Genomic DNA, 13,361 nt, shown 5'->3' with positions numbered 1-13,361 from the left:
TATTTTCTGAATTGTGAACCCTAACCCCTGGTCTGCTCAAAGTGACCTTTCTGTACTCAAATACAACTGTTACAAAAGAACAGAGTTCCATAGTCTCTCCCATCTGGTATTTACTCCCTTATTAAACTCTCCCCTTCCATTACTTACCATACATCTCCCCCAAAACCCATCTCTCTAAAATTCTCCCCTGGAAGTTCTTCCCTACACAACTTACAATAGTGTACATATTCTCTCTCTCTCTCTGTGCAGTTCCCTACCTTTATATCTCTTCCCTCCACTCTCTCTCTCTCTCTCTAGTTCCCTGCCTTTATAACTTTTCCCCTCCACTCTCTCTCTCCAGTTCCCTGCCTTTATAACTCTTACCTCTTCTCTCTCTCCAGTTACCTGCCTTTATAACTCTTCCCTCCACTCCATCCCTCCGGTTTTCTGCTTTTATAACCCTTCCCCTCTATTCTCTCTCTCTCTCTCTCCAGTTTCCTATCTTTATAACTCTTCCCCTCTACTCTCTTTCTCCAGTTTCCTATCTTTATAACTCTTCCCCTCTACTCTCTCTTTCTCCAGTTTCCTATCTTTATAACTCTTCCCCTCTACTCTCTCTCTCTCTCTCTCTCTCCAGTTCCTAATCTTTATAACTCTTCCCTCTACTCTCTCTCTCCAGTTCCCTACCTTTTTAACTCCTCCCCTCTACTTTCTCTCCAGTTTGCTACCTTTATAACTCTTCCCCTCTACTCTCTCTCCAGTTTCCTATCTTTATAACTCTTCCCCTCTACTCTCTCTCTTTCTCCAGTTTCCTATCTTTATAACTCTTCCCCTCTACTCTCTCTCTCTCTCTCCAGTTTCCTATCTTTATAACTCTTCCCTCTACTCTCTCTCTCCAGTTCCCTACCTTTTTAACTCCTCCCCTCTACTTTCTCTCCAGTTCGCTACCTTTATAACTCTTCCCCTCTACTCTCTCTCCAGTTTCCTATCTTTATAACTCTTCCCCTCTACTCTCTCTCCAGTTTCCTATCTTTATAACTCCTCCCCTCTACTCTCTCTCTCTCCAGTTCCCTACCTTTACATCTCTCCAGTTCCCTACCTTTACAACTCTTCCCCTCTACTCTCTCTCTCCAGTTCCCTATCTTTATAACTCTTTCCCTCTACTCTCTCTCCAGTTCCCTACCTTTACAACTCTTCCCCTCCACTCTCTCTCCATTTGCCTCCCTTTTTAACTCTTCCCCTCTACTCTCTCTCAAGTTCCCTACCTTTTTAACTCCTCCCCTCTACTTTCTCTAAAGTTCCCTACTTTTATAGCTCTTCCCTTCACATTTTTTCCTCAGTTCCCTCCCTTTGTAACTCAATTACTTACCATACATCTTTCCCTCATCAGAGAGAATGATTTTCCTTCGTCCACAGGGTGGATATATGGCGAGGGCCTCCTGAAAGCTCTGTTCTATGTCTGGGCTCCACACCCCTTCAGCATCATTTGAAAGGTCATCATTATTGTTGGTCTCCGGACTATCTGGATCATCTTTGGGGAGGGGGTCTGCCCCCAGGTTCTCATTGTTCCACGCGGAAGACATCCACACCCCTCACCTATAAAACACAGGTAGACATAAAGAACAGTAAAAAAAAAAAAAGGTAAAAGCAAAAAAAGCAAAACTTGTGCTAATGTAGGAGTGGAGTATAGACTTAGCATTGCTTGTGAAACCAAACTTTCCCTTTAATGCACCATTAAGCCAGTCAGGGATAAAATACTATACAGGTATTTAACTGACCACAATACTCATATATATATGGCTTTAGTGAGTTAATCAAAGAATATGTCTCCACAGAAGGTCAAGAACAAACTTTTATTTTTCATATTATTTTAACTTACACTTACCAAATCTTTTCTTAATTTGCCATCATTTAAAATTAATTTTACTTTAAAGTGCATGCAAAAATGACAGTATGATAGGTAGCTGATGTAATTCTTAATAGGAATTTTTCCTGCAATTTTTCAACTTAATCTTTTCTACTATAAAGCTTAATTAATTATCAACTGTCTTGGTAAACAGGTCTTTGTTCACAATGACCTTGATAAGTGACAAGTGTAATAGGTATATATTTTTTCATTCTGTTTTAAGTGTCTGTTTTAAGATTTAGCAAGACGTCCCCACACAAAACATATTGAGGTTTACTTGTATGACCCCAATGCTATCTGTAAAAACAAATCATTGATCAAAAGTCCTCGCTTCACTTCACTGCTTTGTTTAGTAAATAATTAGGGGGTCATTAACAAAGCAATTATACAATTAGGTTTGTGTGGGGAGTATTCTTCTTGATTCCATTTAAACAAAATTAATGTCTATAGTTTGGTGGCTAATTACATCATCTTCCAAGTTCTATAATTAACACAAATGGTTTTAAAAAACAAACAAAACACAACTCGAAACTTATATGACACAACTGTTCATCTTAATTCGAAATGGAGTCTTGCAGAAGATAATAAATATTTTATTTTTCAAGTTGGGAGTTTTAAATTTATTAAAAATTTAAAACATATTCCCTTAACAACCATTTTGTTAAAACAAGCCATTTGTAAGGTGACACACAATTTTCAGTATACAGTGTCTTATTCATCGCATTACTTTAAACCGGACATACCAATCTCAAAACCTCTCAAGATTTCAAGTATCCCTGTCCCGTATTTTGTCAAGTACGTTATAAAACACATTTTTCCTCTGTTTATGCTGTACCTTCCAACATGTCCGCATGTAAACTTGATGTAAAAAACATTTCATAAAATCACATTCATAACTTGTATGCTGTATGATGTTCAAAAATCAATTATCTAATTTGCTCAAATTTATTATCTTGATAATTTGTCCCTGTTGTGAAACTGTTGTTAAAACAGGTTTAAAAAAAACACTGTTGGAGAAAATGTGAATCCATTATTAAAAGAAAAGATGATATCCCAATTCATGTTTCCACAAGAGAGTTGTCATAATACGCCCCACTAACATGCGACCATTGTAAACAGACAGACAAAATGTCATAACAAAATCATATCACCTTGATTAATCAGCTGATCCCAATTCATAACTAAAACTTCAGCACATGGACAGAATATATCTTCTATAAAATGGAATTAAAATAAAACGAATTTACAAAATCCTGATATGAATTCCTGCACACAGAACGGTCGGCCCGACTGGCATACCTCCATCACTACACCTCTGATATGCATTCGGCGGTCGGCCATTCGAGCTGTTCACGGGACTCTACCTTTCAGATTTGGGTCACGTTCGTTCTCCCGAACATTCAAATTCTGAATAAAATATTCCATAAACATCGCCATATATCTGGCTTTCCAAATCAACCGATTCCTTGGAAAGTGCTAAGACGACTCAGGTGAACTTTATAGAGGCCGGAAGTTATGCGAAGAAGTATGACAACTATTCCAGGGATGCCAAGCTTTTCACGACATTTCAGCCATGCCGCGCATAGACCGCGGGTTCTTGGCCGAATATGACAGAAAATTCACTGTAACAAGCATACACTTACCTTTCAAAGTTTAATCCAGATGTTGTTAACAACTTATTTGAAAAAATTAAAATTAAAAACTCAAAAAAGACTCACTTCGAGGTATGCGAGGAATGGCACAAAGAATCTGGACAACGTACTGACTTACTGCGCATTCACCTTGCGCATGGGCGGAGCTTAGACGGGCAGTACGAAAATGTTTACAAAACATGAAATATATACAAACATATCTATTTCATAAAAACAACCCGTTTTAATGATTAAAACTATGTGTTGGGTATAGCATTTTAGAAATAATAACAATATTAGACTATATATCATATTTCAGGTTTCTCCATCAATAGCGAACACGTGATTTCATATTCTCCCAAAGGTAGAAGCATTCGTGCTTGGACACTTGTAGCGGGGGCTTTTGTTTTCCTGCGTAACAGGTAATTAGTACTCTAACGCGGGAAATTGGAAACAGAAGGGAAATAGGAATTGAAATTGATTCTATTGATTAAAATACCTGTTATTATTTTTTTCCACAAGGTTGACTTAGAATCTAAGATCTATACATGAATATTCAGTGGCAAATTTGTACAAAGCCAGGAAAGTAATTGCATATGACTTCTGTTTCAGTTTTGCAAAGGCATGGCCGTAGGAACCGGGGGGGGGGGGGGGGGGGGCGTGCCCCCAATAATTTTGCCGATATATAGAATACTATGGAAAACATAGCTACTATAAGCTTGTGCCCCCTCAATAATAACGTCTGATGACCTTTTTTTTTTTGCTTGTCAAGGAATTTTGGTAGTGCATAGAGCTCTCCCCCCCCCCCCAAATGAAAATGTATAGTTGTGCCCCCTCAAAGTTAAATTGCTTTCTACGGGCCTGAAAGGTGCCTATACCATTTCTGATGGAGAGGACACGATGTAGTCGTAGTGGTAACTTTGTAGGGAGGGGGTGGGGCATATTACAATCTTTTAATTTTCTCTTCTTTTTTTCAAGAAAGTCAAATACTCACTACATTTTATTCATTGGTGTATGATAATGTCCTAATTTCGGCAAACATTTTGGCATACAGTCACAGGCCCGCAGAAAACAAATTCTGTTGGGGGGGGGGGGGGCACACCATACATTTTCAGTTGACAGTTGAGGGGGCACTACCAACAATTTCCTGACAAGCAAAACAAACAAACAAACAAAAAAAAAAAAAAAAAAAAAAAAAAAAAAAACAAACAAACAAACAAAACAAAACAAAAAGGGTCAACAGACGTTTTCAATGAGGGGGCACTTGTAAGCATATAGCATCTCTGTTTACTATAGTAATCTATATATACGGCCATGATTCACATAAAGCATTATGTAAATTTTACAATCAAATTATTCTAATTGAGCAAGTCTAGGATGTACTGAGAGATTAAGATTCAAACATGCACACAAACACACCATTTGAATACTGTATATACATATGTTTTAAAAGTGGAATCACTCTAGATATATCGATATGATAACACAGTGAATCACATGCAAACTACCTCTACGTTTATATTCAAGTACTGATGGGATAATCTTAGAAAGGATAACAACTGAAAAATAATTAATACGGTTTTATTGAATTACGATTACATTTTCAATCTTCTTTTATGTGATATTTAAGAATTAACAATAGGGTAATATCAACACTTTTCATTGTAAACTAAATACACTGTCCATTTAAAAGTTTAAACTGTATTTATTATCGAGAATTAAAGAACAAACCTGTAGGAGTTAAAATAATAAAAGAATTATCTTTTGAATAAACTGACCAGTCAGTCATTAAGCATGTATTATGCTTTCTCTCATGCACCGTAAGGACCAAAGTTGGACCCTCATACGACAGAAAATCAGAATACAATTACAACTTTGATAGTTTGAAAATATGAACACAAACACATTTGACAACACCATCATACATTGACATATAGTCATGAATACAACAAACAATAACATCAATAAAAATTCCAGTAAGCATATCAGTTATGTTGAAGTTTTTCTTTTCTAATATCAAAGCACTTTTTCAGAAAGTTAATCTTCTAGCAATTTTAATACTTGGAGGGTTGATAATGTCAATAATAGGGTTTTCCTTCATGTAACATTGAGCATAAAATATATCACAATATCGTAATCTATACTGATCATAACTAGGACAATAAAGTACAAAATATTTTTCATTCAAAATAAATGTTTTCAAGAATGACAAACACGTTTTTCTCTAGGAATAGGTGGCCTTGAATATCTCCCCATTTCAATATGTAGTATATATAATATATACGAGTATATATATACACAACATGCTTTACACTGTCAGATGACAGAAGTATAGGGAGTAAGTACAGATTTCTTATCTTAAATTAATTCATTAATTTTATTATGACATTCTGCCATGTTTTGGTCACTTCTACTTGAAAAAGAAAAAAAAAGCGTTCTGTCTTTGATTATTTCATTTCTTTTATTTTAACTAAAAATTAAGAAGTATCTAGGTATTTAGTAGGCGAAATCAAACGTAAAATAGGTTACCAGCTTTGTGTGTGTGTGTGTGTGTGTGTGTGTGTGTGTGTTTTAAAGAAAATAAATGTACGTTAAAATTCGTTTTAACTGAAAAATCAATAAATTGAAATGATCCGTAAAGCAAACATATTCTTCGTATGATTTTTGTGTATCTTGAAATTACTGGTTTTAACACTATATCGTAACAAAAAAAAATCACATATACATTTAGGTCAGAAATCTGAGATACGTACATAAAATTGTGTGTGTGTGTGTGTGGGGGGGGGGGGGGTGTTAGGTTACTAGTATTTGTTGAAATAATCTTCAAATTAATTACAGAAAAAAAGTTGCATATAATTTACAGCACTATACTCTGATTGCGCAATATGATAGAAGATCGTGCAGTGATAGGACACAACATGGGTCAATATTTTCCTATCAGCATTAAAGATCGTTCGTCACTTTTTAACAAGATTTTGCGACCTCTGGCCATTAAGAACACAAGTCATCTCACACTTCAAACAGCTCCTCTACCAGAAAATCCGCATATAACAGCCATTGACAGATTGTCAATTAAAGTTCAGAGCATCCCGGGGAAATAAATCAAAATCTTATGTCAAAATGCCGCCAGACATCACGTAAATCCGGATTACAAAGCATTAAAAGACGAATATATATATATATATATATATATATATATATATATATATATATATATATATATATATATATATATATATATATATATATATATTAGCTAAATTAGCTAGAAAAAAGGGGGTATATATATATTTTTCTTGTACTGTACAAAAATTCCGAAATGGTGTATGTCATGGATGTAGGCGAAAGCCTGTCCACTTCTCTAAAGAGAATACAGGAACAATATACTTTACACCATGAAATTCGCCTCCGCCACAAAATAAACCCTGAACGGTTGTCCTTATCGCCTTCCAGTTTGTACAAGAGTTCTTACAATAATATTTTCAGTGAAGAAAGCTACACACAAGATGACGACGTTCTAAGCTTTGTTTGAGAGAAGTTTATCTTTGAAATTAATGTTCCGTGGATTCTTGGCCAGCACTGACGGAGCTCTAATGATGATTGGAGGAATTACACGCATTCTTTGGATCAAGTTCCCCCTGTTTTAATTAACTAACCGAAAACACCTAGAGAACAAGAGCCACCCCCTGCCCGTTAATGTGGCGTTTATCCTTCACCGGGAACAAAATCTGCATGTCAGTCATTCCTAGAACGAATGTCTCCCCCAAAAGTACAGAGGGGGAATAATTGAATTGGTCTTTTTTTCGTGCAACGAATTAACTCAGAAAGAGCATTGACCTGTTTTTGTATTATGCAATTTTTTAAGGGGGGGGGGGGTGAATTAAAAAACACGATAATCTAAGTAAAGATAATTAATTTAATAAATAAATAAATTTATAAATAAATAAATAAACAAGCCTTCATTCGATTTCTTTACATTAATTGCCATGGCTTTCGACACATAATGATGCTGTAAAGTGAAACCATGTGTGGAACACGTGGTCTCCAGGGACAGATAACATAACACGAACAATATGAGCTAGATATACATTAGGATATACCGACCAAGGTAATATAGTAGCGGATCCAGGAAGGTGTGGAGGGGGTCAGTCCCCCCCCCCCCCCGATGGATTCTTTTTATACACTTACTGAATAAAAATTGCTTGTCGAAATTTTTTTTTTTGGGGGGGGGGGGGAGTGGGTGTATGAACAGCCCCCCCCCCCAAGAAAACCTTGATCCACCCATGGTAACTCTTTCTACTAGTGCGAGTACACATTGTAAGTAGGTTTGTATGTAAATGAGCAAAACAACCTTGTTTTGCTTTGTGTTTATTAAAATTCAAACATATGCACATGGATTAAGAGGCAGGGACCGATCCTGGGGTGGGGGTGGGTGAACCCCTCCAAAATTCATCTCTGTGAGGTTGAATCTCTTGCAAAAACGAAAAATACACAATAAGCTTAAGTGGTAAAGGGGGATGCGTGTTATTATGTTGTATATATTAAATAAAACCAGTGATCTATATACTATACCTATATAGGCTTATATAAATTTATAGTGAAATATTTGGTAAAATAATTGGGAGACTATGTTTATATGCGCTACAAAGAAATCATATGAAAAAGGAATTGGGGGATAATAAAAATATATTGTGTACTTAAAAATCACTTATTTACTAGTGTGGTATTGATTATTTCTTTAGAATGATGTGTATCTTATATCTGCATTTTATTATTAAAAAAAATGCCATTTAACAGGCATTAATTTTTGTTATTGAACCAAAAAAAGTTTTCTAAATAGATGTATGGGGTTCAATATTATTCTCTATATGATATTTTTTTTTATATCTAAAACTATCTGTACATTATAAAGAGATGATTTTTGTCAGAAAAAACAGAGATACCGGCGATTGATAACCAGCGCGCGGAAAAGTGCACAGCAACACACAAAAAGTATAAACCATCACTATTGGACTTATCATGAGAGAGAGAGAGAGAGAGAGAGAGAGAGAGAGAGAGAGAGCTTCATATTTGGCCCAATAAATAAAGTTCTTCAAGAATATTAAACCTTGGTACCACATTTTATTTGACCCTTGTCTCTATTCTGACCTTGACATCAGATTTCCTTATTTTGTGTTGAGTTTTACAAACACATTTACTGTGACCTTGACCTTTGTTATGACCTTGACATATTTCCTTTGTATCAAATCTAACAACAATTGTAGCTCATATGGTTTGGGATGTTCCTAGCCATTAATCTTGGGGTTTTGATTTAAAAAAATAAAAGAAACTTCATACACAATTTCAATAAGTAGATTTCTTTGTTTAGTCCAAATTTTAGGACACAAGATCCAGAACTCATCAATGCATTCTCCCTGAAATCCTGGAATCATGATATAACACACTGGTCAGAATTTATCAACACATTCCAAGTCCCTAAAATGATGCTATAAGGAATTTTTATATTATAGAAAGTGTTTGACGAAAGATTAAAAAAAAAGACTTATACTACTGAAATATGGTTCAAAGAAACTGCATCAAATCCTATGTTGATAATTTATTTCTGTATATAGAAATAGTCAAATTTTAGCAATAGCTAGACAAATAAAACTATTGATCATGTTGCAAAATCATCCATAAATAGACTTTTTTTTATCATGAGCAGACAACCCAGGCCTTGCTCAAACCTACAGTTCAGCAGTATAATTATGAATTCAAACATTATTGATGTAACCAAGAACATTAAAAAATATTACCTACATGATGGGTAAGCAGCCTTAAACTTCTACACTTAACATGCAGAACACTACCTACATGATGGGTAAGCAGCCTTAAACTTCTACACTTAACATGCAAAACATGATAAAAATAGGAAACACTTTTCAAAAAACTGATAAATATATAACTCTAGAGACAGAAGTTAGCTTATTATTTGCTTTTATTAATATACATGATCTACACTTGGCTTTGAAAGACTATTTAAATTAGGTTACAGTAGCACCATTAATAATACAAAAAACAAAGTAAATGTTTGACACATATCAAATCAAAGCACATGTAAAGAATACTTAATTAGCTCAGAGAGCAAATATTGACCCAAAAATTCCTCCCTGGATTTCATTTTTTGGAACATCTTATCATGGTTAAAAAAAAATCACAGAAAAATGGAAGCAATGTTTTGACACCAATAAAAATCAGAATTCTTTTTTCTTCTAAAGAATAAGGAACAATATCCTATAGTTTACACCCTTATTGCATTCTGCAGACAATATACTGGTCTAACATTGATACTCAATGCATGAACATTGGTGTTTCCAACACTTGGGATGATTCCATGTGCTTTAAGTTACAGCACAACTTACTTAAGGTGGCAGAAAATTTATGTGCGCACTTGATGTAATTTTGCTTCTAGCATTCCACACATCTACCCAGGGAACTGATGTACCAAAAAATATGGTAAAATACTGGTATAAGGAAAGACCAGTCAATCACTGACGATAATCTCAACATCACGCAGCCATTTTAAAGGGATGTCTGCCACGTCTGTAATGCCATGTCGTTTACAATAACTGTGTGATTCATTTCAGCTAGGAGCCATAACAGCTATTTTTCAGCAATTGCAGTAATTGAAAATAGAAATTAACTTAAAACAAGAACTAAACTTACAACCACGTTTAAAAATCAGCAGCATTTAGACTGGATTAGAAAACGCACTTGATAAAATGATTAAAGTAAAACTAACTTAATTACGGCAATGCACTCCGAGGCACCAAACTGTAGCATTATGTGTAAACAGACCTAACTCTGGTAACATTAACACAACAATATGGTAAACAATTGCTGACAGGTATAACAAAATGTGGTAACTCTGTCGTATAAATGTCCGCTGTAATTGCTACGATTCCTCAGAAATTAACAAAGCTTCCTTTGTTTATATGCATTTTCAGTTTCTCAGCACATTTTGTCTGTGACTGCAGCAACAGTGAATTTGGCTTTTATTTTTTTGTTATTAAAAAATATACAAAACACAAAAGAACAAACACACAGGGTAATATAATACACACTAACATATGAAGATCTAAAACAAACTCTAGTGCAGATCAAAGCGGATAAGGGGATCCAGTAGATATGATGAAAGCTGTGGTGGATCTAAGATTTCCACTCAGATGGAACATGCTTGATCAAAACTTATTGACAAACAAAAAAAGGATATTATATTAATTTTTTTTTATGGTTGTAATGCTACAAAAGTTATAAGATAAAAATAGATAAATATGCATTACAATTTAAAATCATAAATATTTTTATGCAAGTAAAAAAAAACAACAACAAATTTTAGGATGGGATGGGGGTAGGGGGGGGGGGTTTAGGGGTTGCACTAGTGTGTTCTCTTTAAAATGAACACTGGTTAAACAGAGTTTCTGTTTTATTTTAGTGACATTGGTAGAATAGGTGTGGATGTTAGGGGAATAAAGACTGTACAAACAATTATACAACACACAGCATGCAAGGTATTCCAAACTTTGGGAAAAAAGGGTTGGAATTTCAATTGTAGACATCATATGTAAAAGACATTGTACTAGGGCCAAAAAAAGGTTCCATGTACAAGTTTTTTTTTTTCAGGGAGGGGGTGGGGTGGGGAGTGTGGACAGATTGTAAGCATTATGTAACAAAGTGTACAAAGTCTCCTTAACAGTGATTCATTTGACTTTTTTGGAACATGGAGATAAGTTATTTTACCGAGGGTGAAGCACCAACTTGACCTGGATTAAGCATGTCAATCTATCATAACTCAAACACACAACTGACCCAGTTATATGTTTGTACAAATATATTAATCCATTAACCATGATGTCCTAATCTTCTAGATGTCAAAATCTCATATTGTTCTATTTGCTTTAAGTAGGTACCTTATTTTTTTGTTGGTAGAAAACTTCAGAACCCAATCTTGTCAATTGTAATGTGTAATGTACTACGTATGATTAAATAAAATACAGTGGATTATTTTATAATTATTTGAGTAAAATTTTAGAAAAATGCCAATTTTCATTCATATGTCAGGGAGAGAGCTTTGGCTCCTGATATTTACATATAAATGTCATAGCCTATAATATACCTATAGTCCATTACAGCATCTGTGTCCCAGGCAATAAGAAATTTATTCCAATCAATGCATTTCATAACTAAATTTTTTGGTATAATGCCTATCTGGTTTCATCTTGTTTCACTAAAATATAAATAGCTATAAATAACCCTTAATCTATATTATCCAGCTGTTTTCTTCTGGAAACTTGCAAGGGGTACAATCAAGTTTTATAAACTTCAGAATCATTCAAAATTCAACATGTTCAAATATCTCAATCACCTAATTTACATTAAAAAAATCTGTTTTCAGTAAAACGGTCAAAAACGAAATTCCAGGATTGAATCGTTTACTTCTGGAACATGGCATTCCTGATTGCTGCGTATGTTTTATTGAGTATTTTTAGCATCCTGATTGTCCTTGGTTACTGTTTCCATGGTTACAGACCTTGACCCTTGTACTTGGTAAATATGTTGTACAAGACTCTAAGTGTGGACTTCAAATCCTGGTTAACAACATCTGCAACAAAAAATTTAAAAATTAATTTTAAACATCTTGCAGTACACAGTTATTATCTAAAACAGCACTGTAATTCTCATAAAATTAAATAGATTCTGAGGGAAAAGAGGATTCATTTCAGCACAATATCTAATGATTGATCAAATCACAAAACTTGTAGTTTTATTTTCTTTAACATTATTTAGATAAGATCAATTTTGCGGAGTAAAATCACCAGTACCTGATACTCAATCCCTTCACCACCCACGTAACGCTTCATCACTCCGTACATTGAATTTATTAAATTTTAAACATAATGAAACAAATGATCAAAATAGATTTGTTGAACTTTTATTTCGGAACACATTTTATGATTTATCAATTTTTCTTTTATCTTTTTAAGATAAACATTTATTGTTTGGAAAATCACTTTTTCAAGTTAAATATTACAGAAGGCAATCATATCTCTTAATGTAATAATCGTCTTCAACAAAATGATGTCCTGTCTGATCTATTGTCTGTCTGATGAGGTTCATTTACTCCACAAAACATCATTAATTTAATTATATTTTTAAAACATCTACACTTTGTGTGGACATTTTTTAATTTATAATTATGATGACACTGAAAAGTCTCAATGAAAAAAAAAATCTTTTTTTTTTTTTTAAATTTCAATCAATTTGTCCAATAAAACAAATATCAGATACTGTTTTAAATATAGGTTAAAAAAATGGACTTGGTATTAAAAAAGTAAGAAATAATGTACTTATATTCTTAAATGGTTCTCATTTTTAGCATTAACAATGTAAACAGTTTGAGCAACTTGTATGAATGAAAAAGGCAAAGATAACTAACAGGGATAGATCTAAAAAGAAAAAAAACAAAAAAAACCTATAAACTTTTAACAATACAATTCTGTGAACAGGGGAATAAAACATATACCCCTGGAAATTCCAGAGGTGGGATCAGGTGCCTAGGAGGAGTAAGCATCCCCTGTTGACCAGTCACAACCACCATGAGCCCTATGTGTTGATCGGGTAGATGGTACATTCCATAGTCAAATTTAGTATAAAAGGAAAGGCCTAAAAAATGGTATGAAATGATTGTGTGATAGACATTTAAAGACTAAAATAACATTCATCCATCTCTTATGTTTTTGGCTAATTTGGTGGGATGGGAATCTAAAAATTAAGTCTATGTAGATATACCTCCCTCCCCCCCCCCC

General features: G+C 34.2%; 1 protein-coding gene across 1 annotated transcript in view; it reads right to left on the bottom strand.

Moving 5' to 3' along the window:
* The window catches only part of LOC133185199 (uncharacterized), a 58,074-nt gene that overhangs the window by 14,367 nt on the left and 30,346 nt on the right, over nucleotides 1-13,361 (bottom strand). The window contains exon 13 of the mRNA XM_061320291.1: nucleotides 12,092-12,157. Coding sequence (XP_061176275.1) covers nucleotides 12,092-12,157 — 66 coding nt within the window. The remainder of the gene's footprint in view (nucleotides 1-12,091; nucleotides 12,158-13,361) is intronic.

Source organism: Saccostrea echinata, unplaced genomic scaffold (genome assembly GCF_033153115.1).
Source record: "Saccostrea echinata isolate AGI-Se365-2 ecotype Australia unplaced genomic scaffold, CSIRO_AGI_Sech_v1 ptg000012l, whole genome shotgun sequence".
Classification (NCBI taxonomy): domain Eukaryota; kingdom Metazoa; phylum Mollusca; class Bivalvia; order Ostreida; family Ostreidae; genus Saccostrea; species Saccostrea echinata.
Note: the sequence above shows the minus strand (reverse complement) of the source record. Positions and strands in the feature narration are given on the sequence as shown.